General features: G+C 38.7%; 1 protein-coding gene across 1 annotated transcript in view; it reads right to left on the bottom strand.

The window, feature by feature from the left end:
- Window positions 1–8,163: 8,163 nt before the first annotated feature.
- cspg4 (chondroitin sulfate proteoglycan 4) overlaps window positions 8,164–18,747 on the bottom strand; it is a 70,106-nt gene continuing 59,522 nt past the window's right edge. The window contains exons 7-11 of the mRNA XM_067590401.1: window positions 17,905–18,103; window positions 17,412–17,543; window positions 16,017–16,177; window positions 12,070–12,253; window positions 8,164–11,020 (exon numbers count right to left, since the gene is read on the bottom strand). Coding sequence (XP_067446502.1) covers window positions 9,150–11,020; window positions 12,070–12,253; window positions 16,017–16,177; window positions 17,412–17,543; window positions 17,905–18,103 — 2,547 coding nt within the window. The 3' untranslated portion in view covers window positions 8,164–9,149. The remainder of the gene's footprint in view (window positions 11,021–12,069; window positions 12,254–16,016; window positions 16,178–17,411; window positions 17,544–17,904; window positions 18,104–18,747) is intronic.

Below are 18,747 nucleotides of genomic sequence, written 5' to 3'. Positions count from 1 at the left end.
GCCAATGAGAGTGGTGAGAGGTAAAGTAGCGGGTTGAAAAACCAAAACAGTGAGCCGAAAGATGCTAAAACACTTTATAGAGCTGAGAGGAACTGCAGAGTCAGGTGATAATTCTCTGTGGATTCATTACAACAAGCGAGCCCTTTCACATACAAGTAATCATGTTATCCATTGTTAATATAAAAATGGTGATTAGATCATTGTTTCACTGCCTTCTCTGGGTGAAAGTTTCCAGCTTGTTGCATATCCGACCACACACCCAGCGTCCCAGATGATTGTGGCTCTAGTCAAAGGGTGCACGGTGCTGCACCTACATTCCCAACAATGATGTCACAGTGTAGTCACAGTCTGGAGGGCATTTTTAACAAATTCACTGCAGCAAGATGAGAGTTTAAACCACTAAAAGCAAGATTTTCAGCAGTTGTCTGGTGCCATAGGATGTGACGTTTTGTATAGTTCTTACTGGCAATTTGATTTATAATTTTACAATCACTTTTTTATTGTATGTTTTCTGAAAGCAATCACACTATTGTTATCCAAAGCTTTAATATTCTTTTTCTTCTGTATGTTTTTTCGTGTACGTGACAAATTAAAGGAAGAACCGGTACGGGCCTGAATGCTTGACCCATACAGTGATTGGATCTGGTGGCTGTCTTATGCTTTGGGGGGAATTTTGCTGGCATGGTTTGGGTCCACTTGTCCCCTTAGAGGGAAGGATCACTGCTAATCAATACAATGTTGTTCTGAGTTATCACCTTCATCCTATGATTTCTATCCTGATGGGAGTGGTCTCTTCCAGGATGACAATGCCCTAATTTACGGGGCATGTTCATTTTCTAGTTTGCGTTACAGTCCTAATTTCTAATTATTCCAGTTAACAAGGACTTCACAATGAAATGCTTAAATGACTTTTAAAATACAAAATGTAACTATTTATCTGACATACCAACACAATAGCTGCTTTCTGGTGAGTCAGGTGATTGAGGCCTCTTTAGTCCTAGATGTGCACCAAACACATGAATATGAACTTTTGATTAATTTACGGCCAAGTAAAAATGTAACATGGGCAGGGTTTGAAGTAGAGCTACAATGGCAGGTGTGTAGATGGGCAAATCAAGCACAGGAACAAAGCAGGGAACACAGCAAAAAATCCACAACCTATAAAACCCAAAACTCTTTGTAATAAACCGACCTGCATAGAACAGAATAAACATAAATATAACAAATACCCAAGCAACACTACAATCTCTCATCTGCAACAAACAAAACCAAAAAAGTCCAGAAATCCCAAAACACAAAAAGTCCAAAAACACAGAGTCCATGACAGAAAGTCTATGGGAAGATTGTTTGCAAGGTGGTATCTCAATGGACAATCTCTTGGAAAGGTGTCCCATGTGGAAATGTTTAACATCCTTAGACATGGGATCAATAGCACCACCATGTGGTCAGTTATTGCATGTTTTAAATAATTCACGAACCACGAGGTGTATCAAAATAATATTTGCGTAGTGTGTTCCTTGGTGGAAATATTTTCCACCATTTAGGATTTTTTTGCTACTGTTGGCACATATTTCATCTACTCTTCACCAAACTTGGCAAATGCCATATTTAGACCCAGACAAAACTTATGAGTTCATTTCTGGGTATCACTTACCGTTTGTCTGTAATTGGTTGCCAAACTTTTGAAGGTGTGGATGACGCCCTTAACGGACCAGAACTCTTCAATGCTAAATTGGATTGCAACCCAATTTGGGAATGTTGTACATAAAGCCACACTGCACAAGTGTGTAACATTTGATATAGTTCTACCCACAGTAAAGTAACATTATAACATGATATTTCTGCAATTCTGCTGTCTTTAATAAAATGAAACTTGGTACACAAGTTCTCCATGAGAATCTGCATGACATACTGAATCATGGCACCAATAGCCCCACCCTATGGTCATGAGTAAAACAACACCATATTACTTAATAACTGCCATATGTCTTAAATATAAAATTCCATGGTAACCAAAGTTGTACAGATGGGAATGCTGAACAAGTATATTGTATTTGCAGCAATGCTTTGCAAGTTATTTCAGCTGGCAGCGTTCACACTCATTTTCCAAAGGAAATGCATTTCTAGTTTAATTGTGATTTTGTGACTAATTTTGTGTCATGATGTTAGTCTTTCATTCATTGTTATATATACTTTCTTGCCCAGGACACTGAAAAACCCCCAAACTTTTTTTTGTGTGTAAATGATGCAAAAGAAGATAGAAGTTATTGTTCTCTTTTGTGATCATGTGCACACACTCACACGGAAACGCACCCACACCCTGTACAGTGGGCAACAGCCTACAAAACACTATCAGTTATCTCTCTTCCAGCTGTCTCTGTGTGTGAGTGTCTGCTTGACTGAAAGGCCTTTCTTTTCTCCAGGACCGACCGCAGCAGCAGGGCTGTGTTTGACTCTCACCCTGGCCTTGGCCCAGCACATTACACTGCTCTCATGACCCCGACATATGGCCAAGGGGACCCACCTCCAATCCTTTCTGACAGCTGCCTTGAGCTCAGACAGAGTGTTACATGTGTTCAGTGTAGGGGATACTTTTACAGTGCATGCAGAAAATCTCAGTTTTTAACTTGGTTACTAAAATAGCCTAGTTTTAGTTTGGTGCATTTTATTTCATAGCTTGGTTTAAGTTCATTGTAATTTTTACTGGTTATTGTAGCTTGCAAACATTTTATTCCTCTCACTTAGTGCCATTTACTCAAACTAAGACTCCACACAATAAGTACATACCGGATATCTCAAAATAATACATTTATGGGTAACATAACAAAAATAGTGGAAATTCAGCCTCTCTCTAATTTGAGTAAAGAGCTAAATACAGCCATTGAATTAGTGAACCGAGCACAGGTGCCAGCTTTGTGGCTGCTCTTGGGCTTGAGCACTATGATATTTTTGCTGTAATTCCGCGTACCAAAATAATAAATCTAAATTTTTTTTTCAATAAATCTCACAAGGGAAGAAATTTGAGAAAAATAACAGAACCTCAGCTGCTCTCCCTACAATGTTTTGACTACACTCATTTCAGCAAAAGGAAAAAATGCACTTATTCTTACAGACACACAACTTTTCCCTTTTAAAACACTGTTTGGAATAGTCTCTTGAATGCTTATTCATAGTGCATGCAGTATTCAACTACACAACATTTGAAGTTGGTTTAAAAGTTTATCCAGGTCACTCAGTGCAAGTTGATGTAACCAGTGAGTGCTTAGAAGCACAAAAGCTTGCAGCTCTGCTTTCTCTTTCCTGGGAAAAATCCTGCAGTACACACCAAATTGACTTGTTTGATACTTTTGACAAGAGCGGTTTGTTTGGAATAAATACATAAACTCTGTCGACAGAAATTAATCCGCTGAAAATGTGAAGAATAAGACATCATAGTACCACCTACGCTGCTGCTTGATTGAGAAGTGATCTGTGAGAAGTGCAGTACAGCAACTCCACAGTTTAACACCAACTTTGTTGCCAAAATGAGAACAAACAGGAACTTGCGGATAACCGCATTAATTAGAGAAAAGTTGAGTCAGTGGAGGTCTAAATTCAAGAGAAGCAATGCACAAATCAGGCTGAGACGTTTTATTTTCAGGTCTTGACTTCTGCACTGATGTGAGAGATTTCTAAGGAAGGAGGGAACAGCGTGCACAGAAACACATCCAGGTTTGGAGGTTTGTCCTGTTACATGCCACTTACTGCATGTGGAGAGCTGATTGAGTCTGTAGATAATGTAGCAGAGTAAAGTCCAAAGCAAACAGACATGTCTCTTCTACTAAAGGCTGACTCAGAGCCTTTCTGCAAGACCTAATGCCAATGTCAACACAACCCTGCTCAGCCTTACATTGAAGGTTAACAAGCACACAAATGTTCTTAAACTTAAAGAGGCTGGAAATAATGCTGACTTAATTGCTTGTTACTTTGCTTGTAAAGACATTCAGGTTACCTAGAAGAGTTTTTGTCAGACAAGGACAAAAACAAGTATCTACTAGTACAAATATATTGCACCATCCCTTGTGATTCTGGCACTCTTTGTTCACTTTACATCTTCAACTGAAAATCTGTAAACCTCTAACACAACTGTACTTGAATGAGTGTGTTCACTGACATGCCAAGAACTCTAGAAAACTTTGACAACAGCTAAAGAACCAACCAAAAACCATAAAATCTGACACATTCTTTCTCTAGTCCTTTAATTTCGCAATTGAAGAGCACAAGCATTTATCATCATGGCATCTCAAGAATTGTTCCCTCCTCCTTGCCTTATGTGTTTTCATTCCCATTAGTCTTTTGAGAGAAAGGAGTTGGTTTCTTCCAAACTTACACTGGATAATATCTGCCAATCAGCTCAGCTTCTCTGACCAGGTCAAAGACATAAAAGAGAATAAATGAAGCCTGCTTCAAGAAACACTCTCCCGTCCAAATCCTGAATCTGGTGAGAGGCCTGTGGCAACAAAGCAACATCCAGCTTCAATATACAGGCACATCTGTGTGAGTAGACAGTGGGAAGTGTCTACTCAGTAATAGGAAAAAGAAATGATTCCTTTCTCAAACACATACACTGTGTCACTACATGGTTTGCATTTTTGTTAGCAGAGTTGAGTCCCACCAAAACACAAACAACCCAGCGTCAGAACATGAAGTCCTCCTCCTTGTTGGCTCTTCTTAATACATGTTTATAAAGGCTTGACAAAAACAAAAATTATAGTGCTGTGTGTCAGAGTTCTGTTTAATGCTTGACCTTCAGGGCAGGGATTCAGATTAGCAGTGACTTCATATGTTTCATAATAGACAATAACTCTCCTCAAATTGTCTCCTTTTCACAGTTTTCTGTCTGTATCTTTTATCTTGATATTTCTGATGAAGTCAAGGAAAACAACATTGTATTTGAGCTTCTACATACCCCAAGTTACTCTGAAACCTTTAGTATGTCCTTGGTGAAGTATATAAGCACTGTTGCTTAATTTTGTAAGTTGATTTCAATTCCAGTTTCAATTTTGCTAGTTTGTGTCATTTTGATTTCTTTAAATGTGCAGCTTTAGTTTCAGTTAAAGTTTAGGTTTTCAACTGGATGTGCACACAGTGTGCCAATACTGAATTAATGGCTGATCAAGGCTCACCTTTCACTGACTTTTTTTTAAAATCTTCAATAACCGCTGAAGGAGGCAAATGGACTTAATTACACATGTAAGAAAACAAAAACAAAGAGAGGACAATCAACATAGTTGTGAGTTACATCCATTGCACAATGACTGCTGAGAGATCATGACATAAGCAGACACAAGCTGCTTATGAAACCTGCAGGATGAGTGCCGGGAGCCGAGGCAGAGGCACACCAACTGCAGGCAAGTGGCACCGGGAGAAGACAAGAGAGCAGGGAAATGTAAAAAACTTAGAGAAACACTGAGAGTAAAGGCCATTCACTGGAAAGAATGACAGCTGGAGAAAGCCTTGTTAAATGCTGACAAATGGCTGCAGGAACAGTTCTGGTTACTCGAGGGTCTGTTTGAACACTAACGCCACCTGGTGGTGTAAAGCACACATAGCATCTTTAAAAAGCAGATGATAAAAGGTTGACGTAAAACATTTTCCTGGGAAAGACACAGCACATCATAAAAAATGAAATCAAAGACACAGCTGTGTCTTTTTCCAAGAAACTGTTTTAATACAGTTCCTTTATTGAAAGGCTCAGTTCGTTGTTGCTGTTTTCCTGTCTCTGATAAAATTGACCCCAGGCCATCACTGTAAATAACAATATTTGTTTACTGCATTTCCACAGTTAATAATAAAAAAAAGAAACAAATTTAAAAACTGAATACTTTAGTCTTTGCTTAATAATGTGGCATGTTAATTGTACTGGAGTGGGATTATACATGCAAAATTTGCATTTGATTAGACAGACATGTTTAAACTTCCTTATTCATTAGGAACATGTATGTTGTGATTATGCTGTGTGAAACACAGACATGCATTGAAAATAACATGCTAGCAAATAGCACCCACCTTGCACAACTTATAAATGAACTCTTTCTGTAATTAAATAAAATATACAGCGCAACTATGAGCACGCTATAATATTGACCACTGCAGCAACCACAATACTAAAAATGAAACACCAGAAAAGTGAATGCAAAAAAGAAAAAAAAAAAGATTTTTCATTTTAGGGCTAAAAGTAAGCACAATAAGTGATGATTACTTATTTATTCAATACTTTTCAAAGCATAACAATAAAAACATTTAGCACAAAAAACAGGCAGAACAGAAACATGCACGAGAGCAACACAAAACAATAAAGACATAATTAACATAAAATTTAAAAAGCATAATTATTAGTTAAGAAAAGCAACGGAATACAAATTAGTCTTAGGATATTTTTTAATGTCAAATGAATTCAAAGATATAATAGTGAGAGGTAAACCATTCCAAAGTTTAGGAGCAAAAACAGTATTTTAAGCCAGGCTCTTCTAGTAAACACTGGTTGGCCAACATGATAGACGTTTAAACTCCTATATGAACAGAACAACTCAGAAATGTAATCAGCGACTGCACATTGTTATGTCTGATGAGCAATAACTAAAATTTTACATTTAATTCTAAACTTCACTGGTGGCCTGTAGAGAGAGGTGGAAGTGAAGTTCTTTGTGTGCTTTGTCCTTGTAGAAGACGGGCTGCAGCATTTAAAACCATCTGAAAACAAGCTACAGTTCCTTGGCAGAGGCAAGAGTATCATGAATTACAGTAATGTCTTAGAAGTATTTCTCATTTGGGCAAAAAAGCCAATTAAGAAATGGTTAAATGATGAAAGTTGCTTTGTTATGTTATAATACATCATACTAGTATGAAGTCAAAAACAACAGTAGAACATTAAAGTCACTGGAAAAAAAAAGAACAACAGGTTTTGTTGCATGAACGTTTTTATTTCCATTAGTGCCGAGAAAAAGCTCAGAGGTATACTGCAGCTTTGATGGACATTTCTCTTGCTCCAGAAACTAAACATCACTTTCAATTACTGTTATTTTAAAAGGCACCTGTTGTTTACAGATTACAGTTCAATCTCTGACAAAGCACATAACTTGAGTATGACTTGATGTACGGGGAATGACAGAAATAATAAATAACGAATGAAAAAAAGACAGGTGGAGATCTCTGCAATGAACTCGAATCATCAGTAAGCAGAAAATGAAAGAGTGACACACGCACATGCACACACACACACACACACACACGAACACACACACACACACACACACACACACACACACACACACACACACACACACACACAAAGACAGGCATACGCATGCACACACATTGTAATTGATCATTCTCATTAAATGCAGTTACTTGTATTTATACCTTCAACACAAAACATGATATATATATATATATATTTCGAGATGTTATTTAGGCCCCAAAATCTTACTCACAAACAGAATATTTACACATAAAACTGGTAATACGTGAATGTGATATCCTGAAGGAGTAACCTGTCTTTTTATTTCAGCTAAAAGTTAATGTCACTGGAAATACACAGTCTCCTTAAACACATCACTTCCTGAGCTCTGTGCTGTCTATAAGATCTATATGTCCTGCTCTCAAAACACTACAAAAATAGAAGATCAATAGAAGATAAAAAAACTGCGAAGAAACAATTGTATATTCAGTACATGACTAAACGAGAATAAGGTCTCATCGGTATACAGTATGAGAAAGGAAATGTACAGCAAATGGTCAAACGCTTTGCAGAAAGATCAGTTGTTTGCATCTTTCTTTTTGTTTAGTGGATAAAAACAAGCTTTTTGAATGTCTCATTATACGTCTTCACCTTAAACCTCCATTCAACATTCAACAATCAGACAACTTAACCATCACAGGTCTGAGTGACAAAAAAAAAGACATCTAAAGATGAACAAGAGAGTTCTGATTTACAGCAATATTTGTAGTAGTTTCAACGTACAAAACAAGTTTAAAGAGTTTTAAAAATCTAATCTCTCTTCAATATATGACTGTCTCTATATTCAGCTTACATATGGAATGCTTAAAATCAAAAATAGCTCTGAAGACATGAAACAAAACTGAAACTGCATCAAGTCAGTGTCTTCATTTTGACCTCACCAGTGGAGCATTTTAATCATTATCCCCACTCCGGCACCAAGCAGCTTTTATGAACCCCAGATTGAGATGACCTCATCCCTGCCTGTCAGCCCATAAGGATGTGTTAAAGACTGATGCTACCGAATAACGTCCTTTCCTGTGGTCTACAAATTGTGCACTGTGTATTTTAGCGGTCAGTGCTGTGCCAGTCCAGTGAATATTCACAAGCACTTTGGAAGCATGCAGAAATAATAACATATGACAGATGATGACATTACTCTGAGCTAAATTCAATCAAACCTGTGCATGTTTTTTGCGACAGGTTTTTTCATTTTTAAAGGTTAGTTTTCAGTATCAATCCATCCGCTTTCCACACAAAACTCAAACTACTGAAATATTTAGTGTGATGACATCAAACTGAATTTAGCCCTGAGAAACAAAACACAACGGTACCTTAAAAACACTGAAAAATAAACAGAAAACACAAAGAGGCAGTTTGTCATCTTCTCGATAATACAGCATATATTTACTTCTTCATTTATATACACGCTTATCAGCTTTCCTGATGAACCAAAAACTAAAATCAAACTACTACCAAAACTTTAAATTACCTATCCACTCAAATGAATAATATTGGCCTATGATATCATATGCAATATAATGACAGAGCACACCCAAAATACTTTCTTTTTGCAAACACAAGGCATGTTTATGTCTTCATTTGTGCCCTTTGACAAAGAGGAATGATAAAACTAAAATAAATAGACATGACATGAGCCTCCTAAGATAAGAAACTGCCTCTTTCTTTGCCAATAAGTATTCAGTGTTTTGTTGCCTGAGAACCTGTCCACAGTTATGTTGAGATAAGAAAATAACCAATGGCATCAAAAAATAATTTTCAATTAAACTGCTGTGGCAAGAGGTCTTTAATACTGAGAGGAATGATTTGAGGAGGCTGTGTTGCAAACTCTTGAGGATCCACCTCTCTCTGTGTCCCGTGTCAAAGTGTCTCAAACCCAGTACTGGTTCTTTTTCAAGGCCGGGTTCGTTGTCCGACAGTGCTGCAACAACTCCGGGTCTGCATCTTTGGAATCCATGTTGGACATGGGGATGTTATTAGCTGGGTCAGTCTTCCGAAAGGTTTCTGCGCTGGCCACCTCTCCGTTTTTGGGCTTGGACGCTGCTGTCTGGACTTCGTGCTTACCTGTCTTGTTTTTACGGATCAGGTAGTAAGCCAAAACTCCTGCCAGGAGCAAGAGGAGAAGGATCACCAGGATGGGGATGAGAATGGACCAGAAGTTGCTGCGCCGTGACACTGCAGGTTTCCTGTGAGAGCCAGTGTCAGAAGAGGCTGTAGTGGGGGCATCTCCATGGGGCCAGTCCATCTTACTCCCCCAGCCGGGACCAGCTGGAGTGGCACGAGGGAACCCACCCACACCAGGGAGGTCATTACCGTCCTTCGATGGGGCTTCTGAAGGTAACCTCAATAGAGTGGCAGGGTAGACTCCAGAGGCGTTATAGGGGCCGGTCTTAAAGGAAAGCACACATTCTGCAGGAGGGACTCCGTGGGCTTTGAGCAGGAAGCGGGCCTCATCCTGAGTGACACCACCTCTGGATCTGGAGGAGCTATTTAGGATTTCCATAGCTACACGACCCTCATCCAGGTCCTGCTGGCTGAATGTGTCCACTGGCTGACCTGCACCAGAACCTCTGGACCTCACAAAACGAGCCCCTTGAGGCTGCTTGGTAACAGTGAACGTGGGGGAGGTCCTAGTCTTGTTTGCCAGGGGAGTTGCATCCAGAAGCTGCCTGTCAAGTTGGACAAGAGTACCTTGGGGTAAGAGAGGATCTTGAGCGATGTTGGCCAGAGGCTGGACTGTGATGTTGAGGACAGAGGACACATTAGCAGCCCGGCTGCGAGCTACAAATGCAACACTGTCTCGAGGTGAAGTCGACTTTACAAAGCGGACACTGACTCTGCCTTCTTTGATCTGTTTCTGGGTGAAGGCGGACGTGGCCTGACGGTCTACCATGACAGCTGCATACTTTGGAGTACTTGTGATCTTATAAAGGACATCTTCCTCAACAGGTCCACCAGTAGTGGCTCTCAACATCTCTTCAGTCACCAGAGTCTCATCATCTCCTTGCTTCACCTTGATCTCAGTGGCTTTGTCGAGAAACAGGGTGCGAGCTAGAATGCCGATGTGGAGTGTGTATGGCTCTGTTTGATGTTCTCCATCTGACAAAATGAATTCCACAAAGCCGTTGGCAAGGCTGCCATCACTCTTAAAGCCCACCTGCCCACGATTGACCATATCTTGTGTGAACTCAGAAATGGGGCCCATTGTGAGTGAGTCAAACAGATGACCGTTTCTGGGGGCTTTGGTTACTTTGAAGTGCACCTCATCTGGGGGACTGTCCTCGTCTTGAGTGTTAAGATGCTTCTGGGTCAAGATGATTTGTGAGCCTTGAAGAACCTCCAACAGCATGTCTATAGTGACCAGCTCGGGAGGATCAGAGCCCCGCCGTTTGATGGAGATGTTAAAGTTCTCCTCCAGGACCACAGACTCAGCAGGGGAGGCCACACCATCACCCTGAGGCTTCAGACGGGCCCTGAAAGAAAAGCTGTCGGAGGAGGCCCCTGAATCATCATGGAGATACTCCACCTCTCCCTGAGTTACATCTTCCTGCAAGAAGAATGGAGCATCACGGGGCAGGTCCTGACCCCTGAGAGTGATACGTCCATGATCAGGGAAACGCTTCATCTCAAAAACCACATCCACTTCACCTCGCTCAGACTCAGGCAGGCTGGCCAGAAGGTTGGAAGCATCAAGAATTGAATCATCAACGGCTTTCCTCTGACCTTGCACAATTTCCAGACCTGAGTAGAAACAATGAACACAAACGAATTTTAAATGTCATTAAATTCAGTTTTCAGAGATACTTTATATTCAGTTTTGGCTGTCCCCTGTCGCTGTTTAATTATGCAGCACAGCAAATTTAGGCTGTTGGCACATTAGGAGAGACAGATGGAGCAGGGTGCTTGTTGTTTTGGCAGTGTTAGAAGCAGGGGTGATAAATCCCTTTATGAATTTGGACTGTTCAGGCGATGAAGAATTACAGTACATAATATGAAAACTATTCTAAAACTCTTCTCAGCAAGGAAAATTTATTAGGAATGTAAGTCAATGTGATTTTGTCCAGAATGGCAACTTTTTTACTATGGAATGAATTGTGCATATTTTAATAAGATTCAATAATTATTCAATTCAAACTCTCACTTGCTTCAGAACGTTTTTATTGAAAGCATACATGATACATTTAAAAAATTATGTTTACAGTTGATGACGCAATGTGATTCTACAGTCACCAATCAGTGTTTTCCACTGAAACGGAGGCACCACATTAAAATGATATTACACCTAAATTCTACTTTATGTTTTGAGTATGAAACACTCACAATAAGCTCACTACAGACTCTGTTCTCCTTGAAGAAACAACAAACTTTTTATAGCTACGTGTCAAGCCTACAGTATTCAGTATTCAATAACAGACTCTGACTCAGCTTTAGAATTACGACACCCCAAAATAAATGCCTTATTAACGACTGTATATGTTTGGTGTTTCTATAAAAGAGCATGTATTCTTAGCCAACCTCCTCTGTATAAATAAAGGAAAAACATAAACTGCTGCAGCTGTTGAAAACAATATTTCCGCAATGACACCCTAGCGCTATTATAATTGGGCTTTACAGACTCATAGCCACTTATCGCTGCACCGCAACATCTGCTGACATTTGTACAGTAATTACAATTATATTAAATTAGTGATAGAGTGGTCATTTATTTAGATACTAATCTATTAGAGTGGTCATTTTGGAAAGCCATCTCACATGAAAATGTTGTGTTCCTTCCTCATCTCATCACTTACCTTTGTTCTTCCACAGCTGCGAGGAGATGTTGCTGTGAGCGGCATAGTAAGAGACAGTGATGGGCAGGATGTGACGGACATCTGGGGCTGGTTGGGATGACAGAATGAGCTCTATGGAGTCCCTCACAACCCAAAAAGGCTTCTCTGGTATCTGGTGCTCATAGAAGACCATGCCTGACTCCAGCTGTGTATCGAGGGAAACAAAATCAGAAATTGGTGAGCCTCAAGATTTCCATACAAAAATTACACACTGGCAGCCAGGTTAAAGCTATTATATCCTCCCATGTGTTGACATAGCTAATTTGAGTATTTTGTTAAAACATGACAGCAACAATAAGATACTTCAATTATGTATATTGTTTCATTCCAACTAACTTTTGTAGATTTGGGCAAGAAAATAAACAATACTACACTAATATAAGCTTCATTTTGATTGATTTGTACACATTCTCAGTCACTTTTTACTTTTCGTGAGTAATCTTGTAAACTATAACTGACATTTTAGTTTGCTCAAATATTTCATCGCTCTTTTCCCCTCTGATGTTTATAAGCACCACAGTAAAATGGGAGCTTAAATGGCTGCAGCAGTGGTTTTGGCTCAGATGAACTGGGATACGGGTTTGAGCATTGGAATGTGACTGTCTTTGTTCGCTCTCTGAGGTCACTGTGTCCTAAACTCAACTCTTCTCTTGCTCTCTCTCTGTCTCTCTTACACACAAACACAAACACACACACACACACACACACACACACACACACACAAACACACACACACACACACACACACACACACGTACACGAATAAATTCATGCATGCGTGCACAAAGACACACTGCTGAATAACTCAAACCATCAAATCATGTTTTCAGCTCAACGTAGTGTTAGATTTTCTGTCACACTCTCAACGGAGCCGTTTGCAGGGAAAGAATTTGTTCTCATACTCATCCAAGCACGGTCAAATGTCAGGAATGGAAATGAGCAGATTGTCTTGAATCAGATGGAGACAAGGAGGAGCAGACTGGGAGACACACTGGGCTTATGGTGCTTGCTCAGTGGGAATATTTACCAGTCGTCTTGCTATTATTTTGCACTACATGATGAAGTTTTCTACTCCATAATCCCCCACCAAACTCATTAAATTCTAAAATATAATCAGTAGTGTTACAGCTATAATAACATGCAATATTTACGTATTTACTTAGGTTAATCATGTCACCTACTGTAGGTAAAGAGAGAAGAACAGGAGTGTGTGCAGCTTTATGGACAATATGTTACACTAAACAAACTAAGGAGGTCTTTGGAGTCAAGAGCCACACCCTGACTTTTTAAATTTTTTTTACATTGTAGCCCGCAAAATCTGGCTTTCTTTTAATTAAACTCAGGACTCCGTGTGGCTGGAATTTTATTTCTTGTTTGCAAGACCTCTGCTGAGTTACTTTTACAACTGTACAATAAACATTAAAATGGTTGTAATTAAATCCCCTAAAGTCATTCATATGTATTATTCTCTGATCTTGGCCCCCAGTGTATATTTAAACTTCTCAAACCCATCCAGTCCTTGACATACAGTATGTATCTTTGAGATATAGATAGAAAGATTTATTTGACTATAATAAAAGTAAATGCAAGGCTGCAATCACCCAGCCCTGACATACAATTAAAATGGTCAAAAAACAAAAAGCTAAACTTTTATTAGCATGAGACATGCTAATGGTGAGCCTGAACAACACAGTGGTACAATGATGTATTCAATGAGACCCCCTGCTGGTGAAGAAGAGGAACATGTTGAGGCCTCATATGAGTTTGAAAGATCACTAAACCTTAACATTCATACACAAAACAGGCTATATCACACAATTACAGTAAACTAATAAGAAAACTTTATTTAGGCAACCCAGTGCTCATAATTAGGTGATGAAGCAGGTCAGTTTTTACTTTAATGTGATTCTCAGTATCACATTAAATGTGGGCTACATATATTCAGAGTTGAGGTTACAGTAGTTGTAGCAATAGGATTAATTATAAGGTCAGAATTGAAACAACAGTGTGTAGATATGCAGTAAATAGCTAAGTACTGACAACTGATAGTTTGTTGAGTGTTAATATTGTCAGATTCAATAGATTTCTGCCAATTAAAACATATATTTTATCCCATTTCACAAAAAGATCCCCCTTGTAAATGTTATAATTCAGCTTCTCATGTTTAAACAACAAAACAGGCTGTTTGTCAATGCCTTCCAAAATGCCCCATACAGTGGTGACTAGAGGGATTCATATCAGTGTTTTCTCATCTGTCACCTCTAAGGTTTGTTTAAATTTAGATAACTCAAACTACTTGTTTAAGGACAGTGAGGCAGACAGTAGGCAATCATTTAAGGAAACCAATGTTGATGGTGTAAGACCACAGGTGACTTCTTTTACTAATGTCATTGTGTGTTTTACTTTCTTTACAATATGTTTTATCTGTTCTATCACTCTTTTCATCTTATTCATATTATTTTATTGTTGGGTATTTTATTATATGCCATTTTCTGTACTTTTAGTGGCCTGATTTTATTTAATTGTATTGTGCTGATTTGTTTTATCTTGATTACTCCATGAAAAACACTTTGTCACTTTGATTTGAAAAGTGCTTTATAAATAAAGTTTATTATTATATATTATTATCATAGTGGGAGATTAGATAGGAATCGCAGTCTATGGTTTCAAAGTCAAACATATTCCACCACAACAAGTTAGTTAGAGAGATGAAATGAGACCATAAAGTAGTTAATTTCCAAGTGTTTGAACAAACATCTAACGTTGTTTTTATGATGAGGCTGCAGTCATCAGTTTTCTGTCTTGTCAACAAAAACTAAGTAATGGCTGCTTGAAGGTGCAGTGTGTAGGATTTAGTGGCATCTAGTGGTGAGGTTGCAGATTGCAACAAACTGAATACCACTTACCCTCCCCTTCCAAGCATGTAGGAGGACATACGGTGGCTGTGAAACTCGTGACATACATGAAAGGCCCTCTCTAGAGCCAGTGTTTGGTTTGTTTGTTCTGGGCTACTGTAGAAACATAGTGGTGCAAGAGGACCCGCTCCATATGTAGATATAAAGGGCTCATTCTAAGGTAACAAAAACACATTGATTCTTATTTTTAGGTGATTATACACTGATTAAAACTTAATATTTAATGCTTATGAATATTATATTCCATTTCTGCCAAGTCCGTTCTGATAGATGCCACTAAATTCTACACACTGCACCTTTAAGTCAAGACTGAACAAGCTTTACTATTGACAGAGTTCACTGCATTGACTTTGGTGACAAAAAATAAAAGTAAGTGTGGAAAATACATGAAATAAAATAATTCAGAGCAGACTTTTAATAGTATTCAGAGTTGTTCTAATTACTTAATTTCCACATTTGGAAGAGCAGTGTGTTCTGCAGCACCGGTTTGTGATGAAAGGAGGATTAGCTTCATTTTTATGCATTAAACTGGCATTATGTCTTCTTATATGTCTGTCTGGTATATGCAGCAGACAACTAGAGTGCCTTCAGCAGCTATGACTGCTCTGTAATGCAAACCTGCTATTAATAGGAATGTTGAGGCTGAAAGTGAAGCAGATTTATTTGAAAAAAGAAAATGAATAATAGTTGAACTTACAATGCCCCTTTAATGCAAGTCATTATTGAAGTAAATCCCATCAAAAGGTGTTTTTTCTTTTAGTTTCCCTTGAAAGTTTTAATCCACAAGTTATTTATCATTTAAGTTGTACTGTTTAACTGCCTTAATATTTACTTTTTACCATAACAAATCATTTATTGTTATTATGATTAAAGAGAAACACATAATTCATTTTATGAGGAGATGAAGGGAAATAAGTTAAATGTCTCCTAAATGAAGCACATTACACAAACACACATTTACCATCACAAACACACAGGAAAAAAAGTAATTACCTGTGTTTGAGAGAAGCTGTTAATTTCCTCATACTGGTTCTTGTCATGGGCCAGAATCAGTCTTCCCAGACGTGGTGGGCGGATAAGTGAGTAACTTATTTCATTTCCATCCTCATTGGTTACAGCACCGAGATTGGCACTCGTGATGGGCTGCCGTGTTCCTGTGAAGACACACACACACACACACACACACACACACACACACACATTTAATTTAACTGCACTTCTGAATTACTGAAAACAGACAAAGTGCCACCATCTTCTTTTTTTTTGACAGAAAAAGCACCAAAACTGCAGTAACTAAAAGTATAATAGTCTGATTTGATAGTTTGCATTCCCTACACTGTGGAAACGTCTCACTATATTGAGATAACACAAAAAGACACCTGCACGTGATGCTATAAACACATCCTACGACTGCTGTCTGGCAACTCTGAGTCCCGTGATTATTCTGTGGAAAACGGCCTCTTGGCAGTGTAGATGAGTTTGTAAAATGAAGCAGTCTAGAGTCATCTCAAACCTCAGCGGTTACGGTAACTCCTGCGCATTACTGTGCAGAGGAGTTTCCTGATGGGAGAAATTTCATTCCAAAATTTTATCCAAGCTTTTAAAAAATGTCCCCAATGTCGTGCATAGAAGTGAGGTTTATTATGAATGAAGCTGAGGTTATTTCCTGTGCTGATTCATCTGGAGAAGGTTTTTTGAACCTCTAGATATAAAGTGCCGTTTTATTTCCAAAGTACACAGATGGATCTGAACCTTCTCCATCACTGGACCCACTCTCTCCCCATGGACATTAAACACCTGATGACCCTCCCCAGTTTAAAAAAAAAAAGCTCTCAAAACTCATCTTTTTAAAGCCAATTTTAAATAATGCTCAGCTCTTCCGATACGTTTAAATGAATACTGTATGTTTCTTTTTGTCTTTTACTCTCCTTTACTGAATTTATTTTCTCCTTTTGTGTATTTCCTGCTCTGTTGTCATTGTGTGTAACTTATTTTTTGCCAATTTGTTTTTCAATGTAAAGTGTCTTTGAGTACCTTTTAAAAGCACTGTATAAATAAAAATGGTTATTATTATTATTATTATTAAACTTTAAATGTAACAAATGTGTACAGTATTGACACCCCGGTTTTGGGGCACTCAAACCATGACATCTACCTCTTATGAATGACAAGTTCAATTAATAAAGAATAAAATGCACCCTTTTTTAATTCAATACACTCTGGGTTATGTTTAGTTGGACATATGTATTTTTTGGCCACCTTTTGTCTGACGTATAGATACAAAACAAAAAAATACAACGGTTAAAAAATAAACGCACTGTAACGACTTGGTTGAACATGTCATCGCACGCCGCTCACTGTGATTATCCTTCCATCTCTGCATCTTACCTGGAAACACCATGAGCTCCTCCTGCGTTACCATGGTGATAGTGAGAGGCCTGGCTGTGATGACAAATCGGAAGAGAGGAGATGTGTGCTCTCCGTCTGTCACGGTGAAACTGAAACCGCCAGACTCCTCACCTGGAGGAAGAGAAGAGTTGTGACCTGACTTATTAGTCATTGAGTTGGCTTTAAGTTCATTTGTTGTATTTCTCTCCTTCTTATACTTTCACTTATATAATTTTCTACACATAACCTGAATAGAAAACCTTTATTTGGTACAATAAAGTGGCAAATAAAAGCTACTTTCAAGTTTTTTTTTTACTACCAAATGACACAAAATGGCCACAATATATTTTTACTTGTAAACAATCTCATAGGCTTGTTTAGAAGGCGGTAACTTTAAGTCACAGATTAATATAGAATACACTTAAAACATAAGATTGAGGAATTATATGTTTTCAAGCTGTGACTTCTTTCACTCTCAACCTCGTGGCCTCACCCTCGTGAATGAAGATGACTTCCCCTCTGTCTATGTGAGCCTGAGTGAAATTTAGGATGCTCTCCTCAGGCGCCTCTTTCAACGCCACTATCCCATTGGTTGGCACCTCAACGTTGTACACCAGTTCCTCTGCAGGGGTATCAGCATCCTCAGCGCTCAGCATGCTGGGGGTAATATCAGCTTCCTCGCCAGCAAGAACCTGTGAAATATCAAAGACGGTAGGAGAGAGAAGGAGAGAAACAAAGATGAAAAGACACTTCAGATCACTCAGTCTGTTTGGAGGAATATAGTTCAAACCAAGGGTCAGTAGTTTATTTGAAAATTATGTGAGGCTGCTCGATGTACAGTGTACAAATACAATATGATGCTGTTTATTAGTGTATGTCTGCAGTAATTTAAAGAAATTACACATTATCTTTACACAAATAAAGTTAGTGGGACAACAGAAATAAACAAATGAAGGAACTCTGAAAAAAATTAAGTACAAAAACAAGACCAAACCAATCCTACAAACAGCCACCCCCAAAAGTAACAATTTAAAAGGTTAATTATTTCACTGTGGCAGTCTAGACGCTCCTGTTATCAGAAGATGGAGCACAGCAGTGCAGGCTGAATGACTCTCCTCGGGTGGAGTGGCTTTAATGGACTTCTAATGGTTGGCTGCCTGAAAGGAGCATTAATTGAAAGAAATGGGCCAGATCCCCAGAAAGTCATTCTTAAATAGCTAGAATCAGTTGGGAAAGTGAGCTGCGGGTGCCCTGCAGTAAGAGGTATGTATCGATCTTGAAAGCCATTCGCCCTCTGATACCTCTCTTGCTGCCTCCGCTCTCAGGATAAAGAGCA

This window comes from Thunnus thynnus, chromosome 5, assembly GCF_963924715.1.
Source record: "Thunnus thynnus chromosome 5, fThuThy2.1, whole genome shotgun sequence".
In the NCBI taxonomy this organism is placed as follows: domain Eukaryota; kingdom Metazoa; phylum Chordata; class Actinopteri; order Scombriformes; family Scombridae; genus Thunnus; species Thunnus thynnus.
Note: the sequence above shows the minus strand (reverse complement) of the source record. Positions and strands in the feature narration are given on the sequence as shown.